The sequence below is a fragment of the Ricinus communis genome, chromosome 8 (genome assembly GCF_019578655.1).
Source record: "Ricinus communis isolate WT05 ecotype wild-type chromosome 8, ASM1957865v1, whole genome shotgun sequence".
Lineage (NCBI taxonomy): Eukaryota > Viridiplantae > Streptophyta > Magnoliopsida > Malpighiales > Euphorbiaceae > Ricinus > Ricinus communis.
This window is the reverse complement of record NC_063263.1, coordinates 1,799,024-1,822,732: the sequence shown is the minus strand read 5'-3', so window position 1 is coordinate 1,822,732 and position 23,709 is coordinate 1,799,024. Positions and strand designations below refer to the sequence as shown.

Genomic DNA, 23,709 nt, shown 5'->3' with positions numbered 1-23,709 from the left:
AAAGCTTCCTTATACATAATCCTGTAAAAAATAAAAAAAAAATGAAAATTTGCAGTAATTTTGAAAATATGAGTTTTTTTTTTTTTTTATTTCTTAAAATTTGTTTTTACCATTTCTGGAGGTATCAAGATACCACTGTGTCGGGATATTTTATCTGTCTTTCCCGAAAAATAGATATCTTCAGAAAAGATTTTAAGCTCAATTTTTTTTTCCCACTCGGACCAATCTGCCTACCCGACTTCTTGTATTTAAAGTGATTGGTGTATATATTTGAAAAGAAATTTTTTTATCGTATAAATGATATTACTTAAAAAAAAAAATCAATATTTTATATAATTTTCTCAAACTAATCCCTCGCAACCCAAATGCCCAGGAAAATGTAAATTAAATATATTCTTACATACATAATTCAGGTCACTCATCTTTAGGACAGCAAAATACAAATTTCATATTTTCGTTTTTCAAATATTGGTAATCAATAACCTTTTCAAGCAAATAAGTTGTTTGACAGTATTTTATTTTATTTTGGCTTCATTAATTGTTAAAATACAAAAATGGCAAGATAAAACTTCAAATTTGCTACCATATATTAATGTATTTTCAAAAAGATGTTTATAAATTCAATTAGTATAAAAATATTGATAATTTATGAGAGATTTTTAAATTAAAAATTATATAAATACGGTCTATCACTTTTGTCATAATATAATTTTTAGGTTAACTTTATTTATGAGTTTAGTTATTTGTTGGATTTATAAGTTACAATTTATTTAGTGCGAAAAATATCATTTCAAATAAAAGGACTATATAATTGTTGTCTTAATTCTGGTTAACTTGAAAGCAATATAAGAAAAGAAAAAGTGAGGAGGAATGGCATATCCTGAACAAACTCAGAATGTTGTTTGCACTGCTTTCTGTGCATTTCAAGAATTGGTATTGCTTGGCAAGCTTCTTACTAGTTGCCACTCTTACAATGAAGAATACTTAAAAACACTTTCTAACACTAATGGAATTTAGATTAGTCAATTGACAACTAATTACAAGAAATCCAGTTGCTTTTATACGACGAGATCACCATTGGACACTGAATCCGCTACCAATGATGGTGTGGTGACATCAGCAGAGAACCCCTTATCAATCATTTCATGAATAAGTTGTGTTGCTCCTGACAGATCATTGTGCCGCAGGAATCCTTGGATAATCACATTATAAGAGCAACCATCTGGTAAGCTGCCGCCTTCTTCCATTTCTCTGAAGACCTGGTATGCCTCTTCAAGTGATCCTTCATTGCAAAATACTTTAATTAGTATATTATACGTTCGAACATCAGGCTGCAATCCTTCAATGGGAAGTGTAGAAAACAATTCCTTTGCATCATTGAGCTTCCCAGCTTTGCACATACCATCTACTATGATATTATAGGCAACACAATCAAGCTTCAGTGTATTCTTTTGCATTTCATGGAACAGGGCTAATGCCATATCAAGGTGCCCTTGATTACAGAAGCCATCAAGCAAAGTTATATAAGTTACTGTAGTTGGAGAATGGCCACTAGCACACAAGTTCTTGAAGAGTTCATGTGCAGCCCAAGGGCTACTACACGGCATAAACCTTGTATAAGAGAAGTATAAGTAACAATGTCAGTTATCAAACCTTCTCTAAGCATTTCATCAAGAAGACACTTTGCCTCATCCGTCCTCTTGCTCTTGCAGAGCCAATTAATCAAGATGTTTTAAGTACGAATTTTAGGCTCACAACCCTTGCTTACCATCATGTCAAATACTTATCTAGCTCGATTCATTTGGTTGTGCAGGCAATATCTATCCATCAAAGAATTGTAGGTGACAACATCAGGCTCTATTCCTCTTTCGATCGTTACTTCGACTATGCCTTCAGCCTCTGATACCTTTCCTTCCTTAAAAAGTCCATCAGCCAATACACTGAAGGTAACTACATTTGGTATGATGTTCTCATCTAGCATTTCATTAAATAGAACTGATGCTTCTCTCCCTTGGCATGAATTGCAAAGCGCATGTATTAAAGAGGTGTAAGTGACAACATCAGGCAATATTCCTTGTCTCTTCATTTTCAAGAATAGTTCTAATGCTTTAGAAACAAAGTTATCCTTGCAAAGACTGTCAATGACGGTGCTGTATGTTACCGCATCAGGCTCACAATCTCTTTCAACCATTTTCTCAAGCAAAACCATGCTCACACTGGTTTTTCCAGTCTTACAAAGACCACTAACAATCACATTATAAGTATAAAACTAAAAGTGCTACAAGGCATGTGCAGTATATACACTATCCAACTGATTATTCCTAACAAAGTTATTAAGCACTACATCTAAAGACACCTACCACACATGAGATACTTGAATTTCAAAATTTTATACCAATTGCAAAGAATTCCATATAGACTAGATAAAATCAAAATAACTAAATAAAATTCATACACGCGCACAAATTCTGAATGCACAAAAATATTTTTAAATCAAGTTTGAGTTTTGAATAATGAATTTCAACAAAAATAAAATTCATAATATTCAAGAAAAATTTAAAAAAAAAAAGTTCACAAACATTTCATATAATATTAAAACGGTCAAATAATTTTTTTAATATTTAATTTAGAAGCTTGCAATGTCTTAAATAGTGGCTTTAAGGCGAATTAGTAATACTTAATAACTCTCAAAGCTTTAAAAAAAAAAAAAAAAAAAAAGAGGAAATATGTAGAAATAAAATCTAGCAGGAAGAAGAAATAAAAAGAAAAGTTATTTCTGCTTCCATTTGATTACAGAGAATAACACATAAACATTAAAAAAAGAAGGAAATTATCAAAACATTGAGCCTCAATATTCTCTAGAAGCCCATGCAATTATAATTGATACAGGAATGCAAAGCATAGTAGCACAACTAAGTAAACTAAACATCTTCAGGAGGCACAACATATTCTAAAGTTAAAATATGCAATGAAATCAATACTTGTATAAAGAGACTAACATGATTAAGCGAAAAGCTCCACCTCTTCAACCTCCATTTAATAGTTTTTCATGGTCATCTAGCACAGTCGACATATTTCAATATCAAATTTTTATATTAACTTTAAAAAATTTCAGACACTTAGATTAAATCAAAACAATGGAACAACTAAGTAAGCAAAACAACAAAATAAATCTTTGTGCCGACAATATTTTGACTTTTCTTCAGAGAAATTTGTAATTCTCAAGTTTCAGATGAGCTCTTTTCTTTATTTTCTAAAAGAGCTTTGTTTTAGCAGAAAAATAGTTTTTTTTTTTTTTTTTTTTTGGTGAGAAGAAGAGTTTTTTCTTAAAAAAGAGGAATTCTCAGATTCTTTAATTATAACATGATTTTACTATTATTTTTAAATACTCTTTTTATAAAATAATGTCAATACTTTTTTAAATACATCAAATTATTTATAATATTTACATTATATACACTGTAGGACTCATTATTTTACTTTGAAAAGATATTTAATATTTTATTATCCAAGATTTATTTCGGATGATGCAATGTATCACTTTTTTTAAATTTTGGAGGATGATAGAAGTCACTTCTGGAGACAATGTCTTGGGCAATTCTTTATTCAGTATACTTTTAAAAGCGAAAATTTGGGTTCAATTCTTTATTCTGTATATAGACAGTATAAATACTGATTATATGTATGATATATTTAGACATGTGTTTAAATACATTTTTTTAAAGGGTATTTAAGTAAATATATTATAATTTGAATTTAGAAAAAAAGAAAGAAAGTTTTTTATTTTCGAGAAGAAGCTTCTCTCTCCCACTTTCTTTTTCTTCTCCTTCCCTCCACTTCCATCTATTTCTCTTTCCCTCCTTACAAGTTCTGGTCGAAGCAAAACAATCTCATTCGAAGAAGGAAGGAAAGCAAGTAAATGTCTAGAAGAAGGAAGGAACAAAAGTAAAAGGTTGATAGGTGCAGGTACATTGTTGTTTTACTGTCTTTGTAAATATTTCACCATTTATCATCTGATGCTCAAGTCTTCAAGTTTCTTTTTCTTAATCATCATCTGGGAGGGAGAGTGTATAAATTCCAAATATTTATTTTAGTTTGGCATGATTTCCATGGTCAACTCCTTCATAATTTATATTTAATTAAAATTCCTTTCCATATATTCCTGTGCCCTCTCTGCAATCATAAAATAATATAGAATTATTCTAAAATAATTTCTTATTGTCGGTCAGAAGAATGCAACGTATTCAAAAATGAAAAGGCAGCTATGAGAAATTTCATTTATAAATTGAGTTTTTGCTTTACTTTTCAACTTGAATTGACATGATTCTTGTATTGGTTATGATTTTGCTTTTTAGTCCTTCCAGCCTACTCTAGAATTGTTCTTGTAGCATTAAGAAACATATTTCTGTCAGGAAATAGCACGCTAAGGAAATTGGTAAAGATTGTTGTGCTAATTTGAGACATTAATTTTTTTAGAGCTTTTGCTTCGTGAATTGCAACATCTGGGTATTTATGAAACATGTTAATGTGGAATAAATTTTTAAATTGATTTGAGGGAGCACTTGAAAGTAATAGTAATGATGCTGCATTATTACAGAGTTTTTCTTCTTATCTTCTGAGATTTTCATGTTTACTTGCATCGATATATGTGTACTTGTATTGCTGATATCAGTTATGTACTTGACATTCTCAACTCAGTTCTCAATGGAAAAAGTAGTAAAAGTCATGGCTTTAGATTGGAATGGGAAAAAAAGATTTGTATGTTGGTCTCTAATTGTCTGGATTGTAGGATTTCTTGAGATGATGATGACTTTTATGCATAATTTTAAATTATCCAGAAGTTATGAATTTAAATGCTTTAAATTCTGCTTCAGGTTCTCATTTAAAAGTGACTATAGATGTTGCTGCACCTACCATCTTGATGCAATAGACCCATTATTAATTGTGTTCATTTGAATCTTGTACTATAAAAAGTCACATTTAAAACCAATATTTTTAATTTTAATGATACATTTTTTTTTATATGGAAAAAATTTCTAGAAAACTAATAATACAATTAACATGATGTTATCTTCTTGGATAAGTCTCTAGTTTTTTTATTAATTTTTTGTATAAAATATGATAAGAAGAGAGGATAAAATGCAATCACATTCCTCATCGTAGGGAAGAAGCACTTTATGCAGTTCTAGTTATATTTCTTAGTTCTTCATTCTTTTAATGAATGAGGGACTACATGGTAGTGACATTAATAAAACCAGATCCACCATTAGTAGGGGTCGACGTCCATAACCTTTGACTGCGGAAATGACAATGTGTGAAAGTTTGTAAGATGTTGGTTTTATTGATATGTGATGCTATACATAAATATTTTTAGATTACATGAGGATTAAGTATCCTGTTATATACACGATTTTGATTGCAACGGTCCTATCGCTATCTCTGTTACATTTTAACGTTCTTTTCTAGTTAGGGAAAGGTGGAAGTGACCCTTCTTCCCTAGGGGAGAGGGGTTGCTTCTTTTCCCTAATTTTTGGCCTGTGATGATCAGAATAGCTGAGGCCTTGTCCAACAGTCAAAGACTGTTGGTCCTTACTAACAGTCTTTGACTGTTGATTCTTGCTAACTTGCTTTGGTTTTGGTATATACTCAGCAGTATCCTCAACACAATGCCCAAAATCATGCAAAAAAATTCAAAAGAGCTATTGATCAAAGCAAGAGTTGAAATCTTGGTATTAATTTATATACGTGGTCTTTGCCTCTGAGGTGCACAATGCATATAGTATGTATATCCACTTTCTATTATGCCCTTTATTTTCTTAGTGGCATAGATGATGACTCCAAAAATTGCTAAAGCAATTTATCATTGGCTTGGCAGGAAGATAAAGAGAAATTTAGTCGGAAATGTTTTACTTTTGGAAGGAGAAAACATTTAGAGATCTTTAGCTATTTACTTATCTCTTTTATGATGCATAATTAGAGGAAAAGAAAGCTTCGCAGTGAGTCTTGAGCATTGTCCTTAATTGGAATCTTGTATATTAAGATCGCATAGGGACTTTTTTTAAAAGGTTTATCTTGTAGTTCAAAAAAGATGCTTGATTTTTCATGTCTGCTATCAGTTTGTAGAGTATAGTCTTACTAACATTTATAACTAAAGCTTCATTTGTTAGTTTGTCAAAAGCTGTTCTTTAGCATCAACAAATTTATTCTAGGAATAATTTTGAAGCTCAATTGCCTTGCGTGAGATCCAATTTCACATATCAGAATACCCTATCTTTTTTAATTTTCATGCTGGATATTATATGTAACACTGATTGGCATGGTTAAAATAAATAATGGACCCATACGATGGTGTATGTATTGATAAAAGCTAAAACATGGGGATGATGGCAGTATGTGTCCAAGAAAATGGTGATAGTAGTGGCAAAGAACTGAAAGTATGGAGATGGCAGTGGGTATATGTGGAGAGTCGGTCATAGCCTGTTAGCCACCAGTAGTAAAGAGGTGTGCTATGTGACAAAATGTAAAATATGTAGAGACACTGATGGGTAGTATAATGATAGAGATGGTGGCAGCTTTAGTTGATGCCTAACAATACTAGTATCAAATCTTGGGGAAACGGAATTCAAAGATAGCATGCATATGGTGATAATTTTGCAGTAATAAGGAGTTCATTTACTAGGTTATTATTCTGAAGAGATTTATTGGAACATAGTTTTTTCAAAATATTATTTTTATGACTTTTTTAAAAGTTTCATGCTTGGTGATTACTTAAGTTTATGTTATATTCAGGTAAATGGCGCTGAAACAAGGAAGAAAGCAAGATTTGGGTAAAAAACCCATTGTTACAAAGGAAGACGCAAAAAAGTGATATTTGTGTTGAAAATGCAGAAAGTTTTCCATGTACAACAAATCTTGGAGGAACAAAAAAGCGTATACCGGTAAAATTTGAGTATTTTATATACTATTAATTAGTGGTAATATATTGGACTGTTTGATGGTTGATATTTTTTTTCTTTAAATTTCAATATAGAGCCCAACTTTGAGAGGTGGGCCCGATATATTACATGTACCAGCGAATGAGTTGTCGACTAAGGAAAAGGAGTGGTTTATGAAAGTGGCTTTGGTGAACTATTGCACATCTACAATATAAGGTATGATAGGTAAATGTGCATGTAGTTGATGAATAGGTTTGAGCTAGAGACACAAGTTTTCACTATCAAGGATGATTTAAAAGTTCGGATTACAGTATACTATATTGGTCGATTTTAGAAATACCTACTGACACGAAGAAACCATCACTCCCAACCAGAGCTCACAATAAGGATCTTTATGTTGAGCTTGTAGGTGAGTACGGATCAACGAAATCAATAAGAAGTTAAGCGGTGTTGTCAAAGATTAAGGAGGCAAAGTGTAAGAGGCAATTTTTGAAGCATTTTTTGCTATACGCCCTGGGTATTTTTCTCCGCCCTGCACAGAATGTCCAAAATAACAAGTACAAAATATTTAAGAACATAAAAGATAAGGTAGAAAAATCACATCAATGAACACATTGTCAAAACCTAATGATGTAGTGATATGCCAACTTTTTAGAGCTTTGAGTTAATCTCCTTAAGAAGATGAATCCTCTGCCCACTAAAATGACAATGAAGTAGACTTAATTCTATGTTACTTGATTAAGAGGTGGAAGCAACAAATGTCAAAGTGTACTGCAGAATCAACATATAATACTACAGTTCTAGCTTAATATAAAAAATAATTCACTACATGGACTGTATATATTATATATTATAAATGAGTACTATGAATATAGGACCCAACTAAAACAATATGATCATGAAAGCTTTGTATTAATATGTATTATGTATAGCAAATAATATTAGAATTAATTTATTTTATGTCGTAGTAGTAGCTTCATAAAAACATACAAGAGAACTATAATTTTTAAATGTTTCTTTCAATGCCATGATATGAAAGTAGAGTCAATTCCATAATCTGCATCGTCAGAAAATGTACTGCAAATGATACCTATCATATCGCAGCTACCACTGAATGATATGATGCATTGGCTCTTTTGTACTGTAAATATTAAATTTATATAATGTAATAGTCAAGTCATTGAATGGTTAATCTCTTTATATATAGGTACCATCCAACGGATAAGAAAGTTTTCAATAACATTTTTCTTCAGTATATGCACTTTCTCAATAAAAAAATTAAGAAAATGGCTTGCAATTAAAGAGGTTAAATATGATATTCAAAAAGTTTTGTTACTTTTCCTGCTAATCTTCAACTATAACTAAATGTTTCTGTTTAAAAAAGTCACAGGATTCTTTAGAGTCCCTTTCCGTATTTCTCCAACAACCATGAGGAAACTATATGTCCATGAGAAAGTGGCCAACGCAGAGTGGGAAGGAGAGTTCCGAAGTTGCTTTAACGCTTATCCGAATTCCTTGGAAGGGGAATGATTGCTGAAATCCTACATGACAAGGACGATCCTCTGTTCAGATGTCTTGATGTGTCTATGAAAGCATATGGCTTAACAAAACTCTGTATCTGAAAATAGCGATGTTAGGGCAATTGTTCCTGTCTTCCAAATTCAAGGGGATAATTATGCTGCTAGTTCAACCAATCCATTTGGGGAGAGGAGAAGACAGAAAAGTAAAACGTGCGCTACAGTTTATCAATGTGTCAGACGACTCCACCAAGTAAGGATGCCCTGTCATCCTTACAGATGAACAACCCCGTGATACCAATTCATGAAGTCCTTTTGTTGTTGTTATTTTGGTTTTACTTTTGGCATTGGTATCAACTTTTTGTTTTTTGGGAGTTGGGAAAAACAAGGTAGAAAATTCTCCCTTTTGAACTTTTAACTTGTGATGTATTATGAACGGAATATTGAAGGTACCAGATTTTTTCTTTGCAGCCTTTTAGAATTAAATATTATATATTTAACTAAAAAAGAAATTTAGTACATTTATTTATTACATGTAATTTGTAAAATTATATTTTTAAAAAATATTTAGTCTATTACTAAAAATAATGAATAGTGCTTTAAGTCTAATTTTTGAAAATATAAATGATGGTCATCACTAAACATATATGCCTTTCATTTCAGTTTTAGAAGTTATTTAAATAAAATGAACATGAACAAAAAACTCTCATCATTGACCAAAACTTCAAGCCCTTTCCTCTCACTATCAATCAGAAATCTTCAGTTGGGTGCATCAAACTAAATTAATCTCTAAGTGAAGGCATATGCCATGTAGATTGATAACTGAAGTGGTTGGGAAAAGTGGGTGTTGGGAAGACACTGTAGAGATGGGTTGTCTTAACGGCTATTTTTATGTGCACTGAGTTCAATTTCCGCTCTCGATGTCTTCACCAGCTAGCAAAAAAGTTTATAACAAAAACCAACATATATTTGACAATGTTGATATGTATAATTCATATGATAATTTATATGTTCAAAGTGTAGAGGCTACACAGAAACTATATATATATATATATATATATATATTTCAGCACGTCAGACTTATTAAAGTCCCGGTGATGCCGGGAATGCTTCTTGCATTAGACTCATTTTATTGACTCAGCATTTTCAATAGTTCGGCTGGCCCTATAATATAATTGCTTTAAAATTTGAAGCTTAATTGTTTTCTTTCTTGCATCAAAAGTATCCAGAAATATGGGCACTTGATGAGAAAAAAAATCCATTCATCATGCAAACCAAAAGGTGGAGAAAGTGATAACGGTTTTGCTGCTATACTTGCAAACACCATGGCACTTGTGGAGTCGGAATTTCAAGGGTAATAATACCCTTTTTGTTGCTTCGCATTAACTGGGAACACATGATCCAAGAGTAAAAAAAAAGTTATGATAAGAAATTTGCAAGAATTCTCATCTTAGTAAGGTTACTACTTTTCAGATGAACTGGCTTCTAATCAGTGATTGCAAATACCTTGTTTTAATTTTTGTGTTGCTCTGTAGGTATGTAATACTAGTTATCAGCCATGGTGATCCCTTGAGAATCTTCCAAACATTACTCAACGCAGCGCACAGGATCTACTTGTAATAAATAACTTGGCATCAAGAATTCAAGCAGTTTGGAGTTCCTTGAATCTTGTCTCAGCACCGGAAGTTTGCTTTCCCTCGTGGTCAGGTACTTGAAAGAGCTGGAGTGGGTGTTTGTGTGTGTGTCTTACCTCTCAGAATTACGCGAGCATATTATAAACACAGTAATTTTGTTAAAATGTATTATGAGCATATATATTGTAAGATTTATTTTTATAAAAAGTTAATATTGGTATATAAATGATTTATGAGAATAGAAAATAAAAAAAATTATTTTCTTATAACATAATATAATTATAATTAAAAGTGAAACATATTTAACTAAGAACTTATATGATAAAATTATCAATAAATTGCTAATGATAATGTTGTATATCAAGGTTGGTCAATTCATGAGCCTCAAAAGGGGCAGGCCAACATACACTTGCCATGTCTTCTAGACAACGAACAAAAATCTTCCCATCAATTGATGGTTGACAATAAAATTCAGTAAAGAAGGCAGCATGCAACAATTTTGATTATATCCGACTCTTGCAATTGCAAGCCTTGTGGAAAACCCTATACAACATTTTGAAAGCCTAACATCCATCCCATAGCCCCAGCATAACAATACCTATAACGCTTCATCAGAATTTCTTCACAAGAAAAATCTGATCCAAAAATTTTCCATCTCCTCGTGAGATAGTAAAATCTTTATGCACATGTAGCCTGCCAATTAGATTTGGCCATTCAATTTGCTAAAAAATTGTCTAATCTTTTGTGACCCATCTGCGGCCCCTGATCTGATACCCACCATAGCTTTGATCACTGCTGCTTTCTCCCCCACTCTCTCCACTGGTATATCCAGATTTCCGCCGGTTCTTCTTTCCCTTTCCCACCCCACTATCACTAATGCTCCCATTTAAGAGGGGATCATCTATCCCGCGAATCACCTTCCGTGTTGGTGAAGAAGTGGCAATGCAGCTGTCGTCCTTTGTTCTTCTCCTGTCCTTGTCATGTTTCTTTATGTTTTGAGATATTTTATGCAGTTTCTCATTGAACTTTGTGATACCCTTTTCCATAGGCTCCACTGCTTGGTTTACAGTAAACTTCACATCATTCATAATCTGCACAGGTTATAAACAAAAATATCAGCACCTAATAACAGAGGAATAGCTTCTTTTGACAGCATGGGAAACTGACCAAAAGTATTCCTGAAGGCATAACTCAACACTTGCATGCTTCCTAAGGTCTCCAAGATGTATGTAGATATTGAATATTATAGTTATGGTCTAAGCATGGACAGAACTCATAATACTGCCCCTCAGCCACCAATTCCTTTATATTGAAATGCTATTTTTATTATTTGGTTTTTATCTTGTTGATAATTAAGGCAATATTACTTATCAGTACCACCTGTTCTTGTCTTCCTCACTGATAATACCACAGATACATCAAAGACAACATCCACATTGGCAGAGGCATCCAACCATCATTATCAGCATTCTACTACCACAGACAACAGACTAATTTTCAACAGTTGGGAAGTGAGTATTCCATTCTCAAAGAATAGTATTGCACACGAAGTGAAAGAACAATTTATTCTGTTATGATGACCCTTGAGTACAAGAAAATTTATTCCAAAACATTAACTGAAATATTAGTTTGACAGAAATAAATTGTTTTAGCAACAAAACCATTAGGCACTAACCTCCATTGACATGTCAGCAACCCTACCAATAAACACAATAGCAAGAAGCCTCATTTATTACTCGTATGTACACACTATATCTCCCATCACTTAATGTACAATGAGACAAATCAAATAAAAACAGTTTCTTTGTTGTATATATCTTTCTTCTTAATTTGAGAGAGAGAGAGAGAGAGAGAGAGAATTCCCTAATCAATGCAGTCTAAAACATTCAAATGATCATGCACCTAAACCTTATTCAAGTATATGACAAGTTAGGTTTTGAGCATTTCTCACTGCAGCAAGCTCAAGATACAAGACCAAATGAGAAGTAGGCAAATTTTCATGTCTGATTTACTAGAAAGTACAAAGTCAAAGGGAAGTCCACTTGACAACTTAATTGCTTAATTCTACGGAACTTAATAGGCAAGGAAGGGTGATGGCAAAGTGGAAATGTACATCCCAAACAATATATAGCAAGAAGACTCACTTATGAGTCAAATATACATGGTATCCCACAAAAATAACTACACTATCAATTAGGATATGTCAAATTATAAGTAGTTCAGTTGTATCAACCATAACATTCTTTACAAGAAAAAGAAAAAAAAAGAAAGAAAGAAACAACAAAATGCCACTAATTAATCGTCCTAAATAGAAAGGATCAAACACCTAAACTGATTCAAATATAAAAAAGTTTTTCTTATTATCTAGATTAGCTCTACAAATTAAACTTGTTGAAAAATAGGTAATATGATCATGTTTGACTCGCTGGAATTATATAGTAGGAGGAAAGTCAAAATCCCCTTTGCCAACATAGTTCCTGAATTCAAATGAAATAACTTACTATAAGGGGAGGGATGATAGCAAAGTGGAAATAAGGTTAATCTAGCTGAAATTAAATTCAAGTCAATTTGAACAACAAAGATATTCTGGCGCAATAAGGACGTTATTATACTACCTAATAAAATTTCTAAAGTGTGAATGAATCAAACAAAAATTTAGTGCACATCTTGAGAAAAAGTAAATGCTATTCCCTCATAAATATCTTCCTGATAAATGCCGCCTTTCACATGGCAAGTAAATCCCCAGAAAATAAGCATGAGCTAAACAAACGAGAACTTGCAAAATCTATTTCACTTAGGTAACAACTACTAATAACAGAGTTATATGTGATAGTAAGTTTCAATTTTTCAGGTAGATAATGAATAAATCATTTTCATTAACTTAAATTGTATTCCCCACCACCACCAGCCCAAAAGAAAATTATTCCAAAAAAGTAGTGTTAGTAAGTAAAATAAAACTTACAAATCCACCGCCACCAACAACAACATCCCGAACACTTTCTTTGATGGTCATCCCACTCTTGATATCAATGTCAGGCTGAGGAAGGCGTAACTTCGTGGGTCTTTCACTATCTCTAACCTCATCTGGATCAAGAGGGCAATCAACAGATGCATAATCTCCAAGAACTGAAACACTTCCAGGAACACGGTCACCCATCAGCTCATAAGGCTTTGCAGGGAACACATATAGATGAACAACAGAAGCAATGCCCATCTGTGCTGGATGAATGAATAGACCTGTTATACTTTTATAGTTGAATAAGAGTTAAAAGCAGTTAAAGATTCTAGTGCAGAAAACTAAACAATAACAACCATAACATTTTCAGGAAAACTTCCCAGTATACAAGTGAACTGAACCAAGCATTAAGCTGTAGATGAGATATATATATATATATCCATCCTACAGCAAAGGTGGCATGATGCCACTTGTCAAAAGTTCACATGACACCATCTCAATGTACCTCAATAATCATTAGTAACGATATGCCAAAGCCTTGAGCCTTGAAAAACATGACACAACAATGAAGCTTGATAAGCATTAGTAACTATATTAAGGCCTAATTATGACCTCATCTTACCCATGACTCCAATTCTTACGATGTCGATGCCAATATCATCCAAATTTAATAGATATTTAAAAGTTCAATTCTGTATATAACAATCAATTTCATGCCATTATCGTTACTAGAAGCTTCTTTTCCTCTAAGCTTACCAAAGGGGTTGAGATCCATAGAACATCCAAACAAGCTAGGTAGCTTAATATCATGTTCTTTACTTTGAATTTAAACAGTCATAAATCAATTAATACATATCCAAGTAGACCACAAAAAGAGATTCAAAACTAAATATTTAGCACTGAAGTCTTGCTGGACTGCTCTAGTAATGACATCCTATATTCGATATATGTCCATTTGGACATTATTTCCTTTTCCTTGATAAGATTTAAACTGAACCCAATTCCAACACTATTCTATCCATTTACTAACTTGAGCTAAAGCCCAAGGGTAGCACATCCAATCCCTTTACATCCAACTTCTAAACTATACGTGGGGCAGGCCATTATCTAGTTCTCTAAGCTAACCACATTATTTTAATTCAACTACCAGCACCAACCAAACATAGCAGAATACATTTTGCTTCTTTAAATTAACATATCCTTATTTTGTCAGTAGACTTCATAATTGTATTTCTTGAGAATCAACTAATTGAATCTTTCCACTTTACAAACTGATTGAACTAGCCTCCTGTTCTCCATAAAAATCTCATGGGTTCCTCTCACCTAATTACATCTTTTAGAAATTTGGATCATGCTGAACCAACCCTCTATCTCATGCAATACAACACATGTTTTTTTCCAGATATTTGCGCTATCATCCATACCCTTATTCTAATAGCTGAAATTCTGTAATCTAATCTTATATCTACTCAAGTTTTTCCAGTTTCTAGAGTTAATGTCTTTCTATTTCCCTCAAAAAGATAAATAAAGAAATGCTTCTACTCCAACACAGAGTGGACTCTGGTTTTGAGTCTCCTGCAACCAGCAAACCTCTTGTGGTAAAAAAAAAATGATTCAATCATGAGAGAACCTGGAGATAATATCAGATAAAAACAACAATCTAATTTATTGACAAATTTGAATTTTCCTTGGAATTCAAACTACTATGTTCCAATATTTAAGAAACATTAATAATCACAGCAACAGGTAATATATGGTCAACCATCATGATAGAAGTTACATAAGACCAGGAACAGTTGTTGCAGAACTCATAACTACAAAAAAAAAAAGGGATTGGTTACATAATACATGTTTGTCATTATAATGGACTTTCTACCCATTAATCCATTAATGAAAGCAGGATGTAGATTCATTTTTTTTCAAAAATGATTTAAACAGCGGATACCGTGTTAAGAGAATATCAGTTTGCTGTTCTAATAAAATGCAAGCCGAAAAATATCATTGGCCATGATAGACCTATACCTCTATGCAGATGATGAAGTCTTGGACAGTCGACTTATGCAAACCGTCTGCTAGAGCACTTTTGAATAAACCAAGAGAGTAGAATAGAGCAATCGCCACTCCTTGCCACCAAGTCAAAAACACAATTGATTTAAATGTCAGGAACTTGTATAATGGTTTTATACGTGCCAGTTCATCGTGTGTAGCAGTATAAAATTGAACTAAACAGTACAAAGCCCAGGACTGGCTGAAATTTAGAACCACTGCAATGTAGGGATACCTACAAAATTAAATTGCCAAGATGATTAGAAACTTCAAACAGAGAACTTTAATGTAATTACTCATTTCATTAATTATATACCCTTCAAAGGATTTTGTTCATTGATGAATATTCTGCAGTTCAGAAATGTGAAGAATAATTTACCGTAAACTTTAAGAACAAATTTTAGTAATAAAAACTGTAAAGATATTGCACAATCTAAAATAAAGACGCTATTGATTTAGAGGCAGATGTTAACGAATGTAGAAATAATTTTAAATTAGCCAGCCAATCTTCTTAAGTGTGGGATTTTTACTGGAAAAGGAAAAGAAAAAGAAAAAGGAACTGTTCTAAGTGATTAGCATGCCATGAAATAGTTGCATAATCAAAATATGGTATATATGTAACTATTCCCCATTCTGAGAGCATAAAAACATGACCACTTACTAAAGAAAGAATAAAATGCCTAATTCATCAACAAAAAGATGACCCAAAAAAATTAACAGAACCAGAATTTCCTACTGCTATGATTGGTCTGTACCTAGCACTCATACCAAAATGCTCAGCATTCATCTCCACCTGTAATTCCATCTTAAAGATTGAAGGAAAAGAGAAAAAGGAAAAAGTACATTCCTTTAACAACCAAACGATGAAGTGAAAAAAATCCCCATGGAGAAGTTTTAATCACTCTCCAATATAACAGTGCACCACACACAATTAGGCCATCTGCAACAACAATCCAATCTTCTTCTCATATCAATTTTCTCTAATATGTTGACTAGAGATGCAATCTTTTAACAACCCAAAATAATTCATGCTTCTTCAATCTTATTGATACTTAACTCACTTAAGCATTGATCCCAACTAGTTGATGCTTATCAAATTTATCATTTTCTGCCATTTCATTCAATTTAGGCTAACTCTTCAGAACCAGCTAGGGCCACAATCATTTATTACTACCTCAACCCACACATCCCCCTCTTCAGTGTCATCTAAATCTACCTCTCACTTTCTTATCTCCTGTATGGTCGATATCTGAACCAGTCCATTGACGGGGCATGATGCACATATGTAAACTATCTTGATTTCCTAGCCCTCGACTTTTCCTCGGATGATGCCACTAAAACATGTGTACATGTTGCTTCTGAACACTTGTCACCAACAACATAGCTAGTTCATTCACAATGCTGTAAAGCTTCTCCTTCAACTGAATAAGCATTTTGATGATCAGATAATCTAACCACCAAGAGATAGAGGATAAGATGAACAAGGACTCGATAAAATACATCACTTGACTTGTTTCACCAACAATACATTTAGAGCTCTTACCAGTATGCTGCTAACAACAACTGTTATAATCCTTAACACTAAAACAGATGATACAGTCTAAGACTAAAACTTGTAGACTTCCCTTGTATGTTTCTTAGTAATCATGTTAATGAACAAATAATAAAGATAGAAAGAGAAAAGTAAAAGATGAAAAGGACCAAAGGAAGGGCGGAAAAATCCAAGACAAGTAGAAGGACTCATTTAAAGGTGCATGGATGTTGAAAACTGAAGGATTGACAGGCAGTGATTCTAAAGATGGTGGTCTGGTGTATCCAAATGACAATCCTACAAGGAAGATGGCCTTCTCAATGACCTTTGTAGCCCATACACACTAGATTATGGTAGATTGAAAGCTTTATAGTCTAGTGATAGGGTCAATTACTAGCGAGAAAGCTTGCCCATGGTAGAGACTGGTGAAACACACCTTTTCCATGCCTTGTGCTTAGAAGAAGTCAACAATCTAATCTATACATGCTCTTGATAGAGATCACCTTGCCTAATCCCAGTAACAGCACTAGCCAGCACCCTATGCACTTTGTGCCCTGGGCACACCTTTGACAACTATGCTGACATGCAGCCTTGCTCAGAACAGCCATACCATGCATATTTACACCTGAGCTCTAATGCAACACATTAATCCTAAGCAGAGCAAAATAAATATCTACTAATCATAGTAACGCTATAATCTATTAAATTACTTACAGAAAAGAGTAGGCTTAATTTTTTTTAAAAAATCTAATCAATAAACAAAGAAAGTTAATATCATGTAATGAGAGCAAGAAAATGATTAATATCAGCTTACCCACATGCCACTTTAAATTCCCCTTCACAATAGACATTGAAGGCTTCAAGAATTACTGCTAATATTGCACTCAGAGACTTGAATAGCATCTGACATAATATGAATACAACATATCATCTTGTCCAAGCAAAAAGGAAGAAACCATTGAATATAAAAATGAGAAGCAAAAGATCAAAAATGTTTTAAAAAGTGAACATACATATTGAACAATCCCAAACTTGACAACTTGATAAAACCATCGGCCGAGTCTCCAAGGTTTTAAGATGTAATTCATTGGAAAAGGATGCTTTACAAATCCTGTATCATCACCATGTTCAAGGAGGGGAGCTTTAAAACTCGCACGTCCTTTTCTTTCCATAAATTCAATTGTTCTTTCTTCCCCACCTTTAAACAAGAAAAAGATCAAAAATCAAAAATAGCAATATAATCACCAGAAGGAACATGAACTTACATTTGGTAATAGACAAGTGGAAGAGAACTTTGTCTGCAGTAATGATTATAAATACAGAGGACTAATGAAAAGCCATATGAAGTCTTAATCAAAGAAAGACAAGAATTTCCAAATAGTAACAGGGCCACGTGCAACTTTCATTTTGAAACCATTGTAATACAAGTTTGGGTATGACATACATAATTGTAGCATAATGGCTTTCAAACTGCATAACCAAGAGAGGGCACAGAATACCCATCAGGATAGCAAAACATATCTCTTTTCAAGTGTCTTGGTGCATGAAGACTCAGGAATCATGAAAATCTGAATTCATTACCAGACATAAATTCTCACAATGAAAAAAACATAGCAAATCTTTTTCAGCTAAAAGGCAAACATAGTATCACATCAAACTATTCCCCTGTTAATAGTATCTACTGCTAAAAATTAATCATGGTTATGCTTTCGCTTTGCATATTTTGAACGAAAAAGACACTTGCGTAGTATAATGGAGTCAAAGCTTTGGCACATGTTCATCAAGAAGCCACCATATAATGGATTTATAATTAAATTCTATTCATTCATTCTGTATTATTGAAACTCAACTAGAGATATCATGATGGCCATCTGCAATTTTTATATCACAATTTGACTAGCATATACTTGGTGCAACTCCAGCAGGAAATCACGTGTTTGTTCAGACAACAGCTCTCCAAAAGCAAACATAGAGATATACCTTCCATTAAAGTAAAAATTATTGATAGACAAAGAATGGATAGTCAAAACTTACCAAAAGTGAACAAAGAAAAAGTTCTACATATAAATTATAAATATAATCAAATTATATAATAAGAAATTCAAGGGATCTCAATAAAAATAAATAAATAAAAGTAAACCTTCTTTATAACAGCTCTAATAAGAGACATACCCAAGCAAGCAACAAGGTATCTTCCAAAGCAATACATGGCAAATGACTCATAGCAGTCCCTTAGTATCTCAATATAAACACTAATTGATGGACGCACCAGCGAGGCAAACTGTTTAAAACACCGAAGTTAGAAAAAGAAAGAAAAAACTTTACAGCTGAAAAAATACATCTTTTGTAATGACAATTGCAAAGTGCAGTCGTACTAAAATAGTTCAAGTTAAGAAACATGATTTCCAGTAAATTCAAAAAAATTAGTAAGTTGTTAAAGATTTGAACTTTAGTAAATGGGATCATGTTGGGCAAGTAACTCACAGATTCTATGGCATAACAAGGTACCATTAGAATAACTCCAATCAAAAACTTTTGCTCCTGACAGAAAGGAACCAGCAAAGAAGAATCAACTGACTAGTATGCATTAATAAATATCAGAACTTAGCCACTAAAAGAAGAAGGGGAATAAAAATAAAAACCTCAGGATTCTTGTAAGCAGAAAGGTGCTCGAACACAAGGTAAAATGACAAGGAAAGTGATAGAATCACAAAAGCTAATGCCACCAGAATTGCCCATAATGGTGTTGAACGGGCTAAAAGCGAAGTGATAAGATCCTGATACTTCATCTGCTGCTATGCTAACATAATGAAATACAATTTGCTGATTCAAACGCTACAATGGTGTGCTATTCAGGGTATCTATATACCTGTTAAACAATAAACAATTACAATCCATATGCCAATTTCCAAACCAATTAAAGTATTCACTTGCTAACTTCCTTTTAACTAAAATCCAATTCATATATTTTCGTTTTCTAACTAAAACCCAATTCACAAATTGATAATCGCACTTTGAATTTATAGTCCAATAGAAAAGAACAAATAAATAAAACCGATATGCAAAGACTTACAGTTACAGCATGGAGGAAACGGGAAGTTTAAGACACGGAGAGAGAGAGAGAGAGAGAGAGAGAGAGAGAGAGGGAGTGTTTTCGATTTGGGACCCAATTAAGCCCCGAAATGATCCATATGCGGATGGGGTATGGACACCAGGAAATATCACAGCCATTTTCTCATCTTTAGGGACCCATCTCTCTCTTTCTCTCTCTCACGTACCGCCTGATTTGATTACTAATTTATTTGAAATATATAGAGAGAGAGCTAATAGCTATGTGTAAGTTTTAATTTTATGGTTAGTCAATGTTGAACATTGATCTTCTAGTATACAAATATGTGGAATAATGTTTTTTTGTTGGTAGTTTAGAAAGGAAGCTTTTAGGGAAGTGTTTATTATGCTATTGTTCAGTCCAATTTTAAGGTTTGATCTTCTAGTACAGAGAATAAAATATAACAAAGCCCTCTTTTTTCTTTTGAGTGGTTCGGAAAGGAAGATGTAAGGGAAGTATTTATTGTTATTATGTATAAATAATATATATGCTTGTGAATCTTAAATAATATATATACTTATGAATCTTAAATAATATATTATTATATTAATAATACATATAAAATATACAATTTATATAATATCATAAATATTTTTTTTCCTCAAAAGAGTTGAAACCCCAAATTATAAACTAATATTACAAGATAAAGCAACTTCATATATATTTGACTTTTTTTTTTCCATAATTTGCCACACTTTTTGCACGATTGGTCTAAATAGTGAGAACCATGTATGAGAAGAAGAGTTGTTTTAGCAAGTGTATTGACACCTTTATTTCCTTCTTGATAAACATTAGTTCCCATTCTTTGACCAATAATATTTTGCACCTATGAATTATGTTACAAGAAATTAGGAGGATCAAGTTTGCTATGTATGACAAATTCTATTACAATCTTGGAGTCCATTTCCGCAATTAGTAATTTAGAATCTCTTTCGGATGCAATCAATAAATAAATCATACTTGTCAAAAAATTTAAAATAACATCTATTTTTTTGACAATCTCAAACTATATTTCTTTCTCTTACTTTTCATGATTGCTATAATACTCGTAAAATTTGGATTCTTCTAACCTCAAAATCTCTATAACGATCAAATGGATTTAGAGAATAATTATAGAATTTCTGTAGTAATTTTTAATCTTTTTATTTAAAAATTTTGCAGTGTTAGAATTTATTTTATAGAGTTATTTTTTAATTAACTTTTGAAATTTAAGAAGGTTAATTTTGGACTTTTCTTTTCAAATTTTGTTTATAAAAATAATAATAGTTGGAAGCTATTTCTTTTATGAGAAAAAGTCTATACAAGAGTATATATATTCAATTATTTATTTACTTACTTTCATATGTTAATTATTTTATTTAATTAATTTTGTTTGGTTAAAGAACAACTAATTTTTAGTTTTACTAAAGAGAATTTCTTATATACATGTTTAGAATATAATTTAGTAGGTTATAAATTTAAAAAATTGAGATGAAGTCTATGGTAGATTGATTAAAAGTATATGCTTTGGACTTATTTGTTTATGTTTTGGCTGGAAGGATAAAATTGGGAAGTGAGTTAAAGTTTAGGGGCTTGCCACGATTCTAAAGTAAAAATTGATGGGCCCCACGTGCCACTCTTCTCCATGACACTTATACACACGCAACACATTTTCATCTCCTATTTTTCGCTTTCAATTCTTCCTAAATTCCTTGCATAATTATTTCCCAACTCTCTAAACTCTCTCTATAATTTTTACTATTCATTGTCTCCTACCTCTAGCTTTCTTGTTGCACGTCCTTGATAATGGAACACTTAGCTAAATCAAAGCTCAAAAACCACCATGACCATCTTCTAAGCTTGTTTAATATATCAATTTCTTAGTAAAAGCTTGAGTTTGGGTTGATGAACTTCAGTATTGGATTCATTCAAGACTTGTAGTGTGGTGATATCAAGTTTTTGAAGTAAAGAATTATTTTTATTGCATTAGAATTGTTTGAATTAATCTTTGGGGCTTGGCTAGAGGATTTCTTGTTATATTGAAGATTAGAGGTTGAGAATTGGTAGAGCCATTAAAACTTGAAACTCAAGAGGTTGAAGGTTTAAATGGAATTGTAAAGATATTGATTGATCGACAGTTGACATAGACTTAGCTTCATTTCCTTCTTTTTTTCATATTGAATAATTTTTTTATCTTTAAGGTTAGTAACTAAATTTTAATTTTATTTAGTTGTATGATTAAGTAAGGGCATATTGATGATTAAGAATTTGATATAAAAATTGAATTCAAATTCAGATTTATATAAAATCTATTGCCATTAAGAAATAGATTTCCCTTTAAGCCTTATCTAAAGTTCAAATGAGACAATGTTTGAATCTACAGAAACTTTCATCCGTTCTCTAACACTAGTTTTGAGGAAGACCTTAAAACTTTGATCCGTCTTCCTCAAAACTAATTCTATCATGTTAATGGCTAAATTGAATAATTTATTTTTATGCTCAATCTGTTAGAACATATTGCCCTTTATGTATTGTTTGGTTTAGTCCTCCCTACTTATTCATCCAAATGGCACAAGACTAATTGAAAATAAAACTAAACTTATAAAATTTTATGATCTAGAAATTATGATATATTATTGAATTCTGAAATTTTTGGTGTAATTCTGATAAAATTTGTCATCTAGATGACAGTTTATAGATCATTGAATAAAATAGTAGTTTTAAATGAATAATTTTTTAAATAAATTTGTATGATTAATTCTATATGATCATTAAAAAATATAATAGTTAACATGTTAATTATGGAAGTTCTTAGGAAATTAAAGATTGACCTAACAATTACTTGTTTAACCCCAAAATTATGTTTGACGTTCGGTCTGGACAATCATATTTAAAACTTAATATTCAAATTTTATAAAACATGAACGATTGATTTTTTGATATATTGATTCTCTATTAATGTAGTTAATATGGTTAAAATAACATTTCGATCCAACGATTAGATCTTGATTTATGATTGTGTTTGCTAAGGGTTGTCCTCCAAATATAAATTAGGAATTTTGCTTGTTTCTTTGAATTACTTTCTTCTTTAATTATTGAATTGAATTTTTTATGATATAATGCAAAGAGAATTGTTGTATTTTTTTTTTATATATTTGGGATGGGTAATAGGATCATAACTCTAGAAGTTAGGAACTTAGTTTCTGAGAACCGTATTATGAGTATAATATTATGTATATACATATATCTATGCATTTTTCCCTCTCTACTTTTCATTATGCTTGGCTTTAAATACAAATGAGGCTGATAGCACATAATGATTAATATGATAGGCATGTATGATTGTATATAATGATTAATATGATAGGCATGTTTGTATTGTATGGAAAATTATTTTTAATAGCATAATTAAATTAAGTTAAAACCTCCTAGTTGATGGGGTGATCATCACACCATGTATAAACAAATATTGTTTAAGATATAAGAATCTGTGAGATATTTTTATAAAAATAAGGTTGGAGGATCTAACACTGAACGTTGAGGGGCAACATACAACCTATAGATGAAGAACATGAAGTATTCAAAGGGATGAGCATTGAACTCTGAGGGGCAACAAACATCTTTGATTGTACACTCTCATTCCTAACCTTAAAGTGAAAATAACTACATTTAATATTCTTTTCATTTTCTCGTTCATTGAGAATATATTGCAGTAGTTGATTATTGTATGTCTAAAATATGTACGAGAATATATGGTATGGATGTATGAAGATCCTTTAAATATGTATACATACAGTTATTACTTACTCAGTAAGGTTTGACTTCCCTTGACTAGTTTTTTAGCTTAGTGAGGATGATGGGAAGTAGTGCTATATTCCAACTTCATGGCAATATCGCTATTGATGTAAAACATTATTGTGGTCAACAAATCTCTTAGACTCTACAATACTAAATATGTGGGGTATTATAATTATATATTGAATAATGAAAATTTCAATTATT

The 23,709-nt window shown here is 32.0% G+C and overlaps 1 protein-coding gene and 1 pseudogene across 4 annotated transcripts; both read right to left on the bottom strand.

Moving 5' to 3' along the window:
* Nucleotides 1–1,058: 1,058 nt before the first annotated feature.
* LOC8282953 lies at nucleotides 1,059–3,803 on the bottom strand (annotated as a pseudogene).
* A 6,584-nt stretch (nucleotides 3,804–10,387) lies between these two features.
* Nucleotides 10,388–20,052, bottom strand: LOC8282950 (protein LAZ1). 4 transcript variants are annotated; one of them, XM_048377970.1, is made up of 9 exons: nucleotides 19,693–20,004; nucleotides 19,262–19,488; nucleotides 19,104–19,160; nucleotides 18,792–18,900; nucleotides 17,633–17,817; nucleotides 17,434–17,522; nucleotides 15,065–15,323; nucleotides 13,049–13,300; nucleotides 10,388–11,177 (listed from the first exon to the last, which is right to left on the bottom strand). In XM_048377970.1, exons 2-9 carry the CDS (start codon nucleotides 19,406–19,408, stop codon nucleotides 10,821–10,823), a joined length of 1,455 nt encoding a protein of 484 aa, XP_048233927.1. In that variant the 5' UTR covers nucleotides 19,409–19,488; nucleotides 19,693–20,004; the 3' UTR covers nucleotides 10,388–10,820. The 4 variants fall into 4 exon arrangements, with proteins under 4 accessions (XP_048233927.1, XP_048233928.1, XP_048233929.1 ...); XM_048377971.1 differs by lacking the exon at nucleotides 10,388–11,177 and having other exon boundaries at nucleotides 13,104–13,331; nucleotides 19,693–20,052; XM_048377972.1 differs by lacking the exon at nucleotides 10,388–11,177 and having other exon boundaries at nucleotides 13,104–13,323; nucleotides 19,693–20,051.
* Nucleotides 20,053–23,709: the final 3,657 nt, after the last annotated feature.

Coding starts and splice junctions, on each gene's coding strand:
- LOC8282950 (XM_048377970.1), bottom strand. CDS start 19,408: ATGAAGTATCAGGATCTTATCACTTCGCTTTTAGCCCGTTCAACACCA. Junction 17,523..17,632: donor AGTTTGGGATTGTTCAATAT/GTATGTTCACTT, acceptor ATATTATGTCAG/ATGCTATTCAAGTCTCTGAG. Junction 11,178..13,048: donor TTGTTGGTGGCGGTGGATTT/GTAAGTTTTATT, acceptor TAACCTGTGCAG/ATTATGAATGATGTGAAGTT.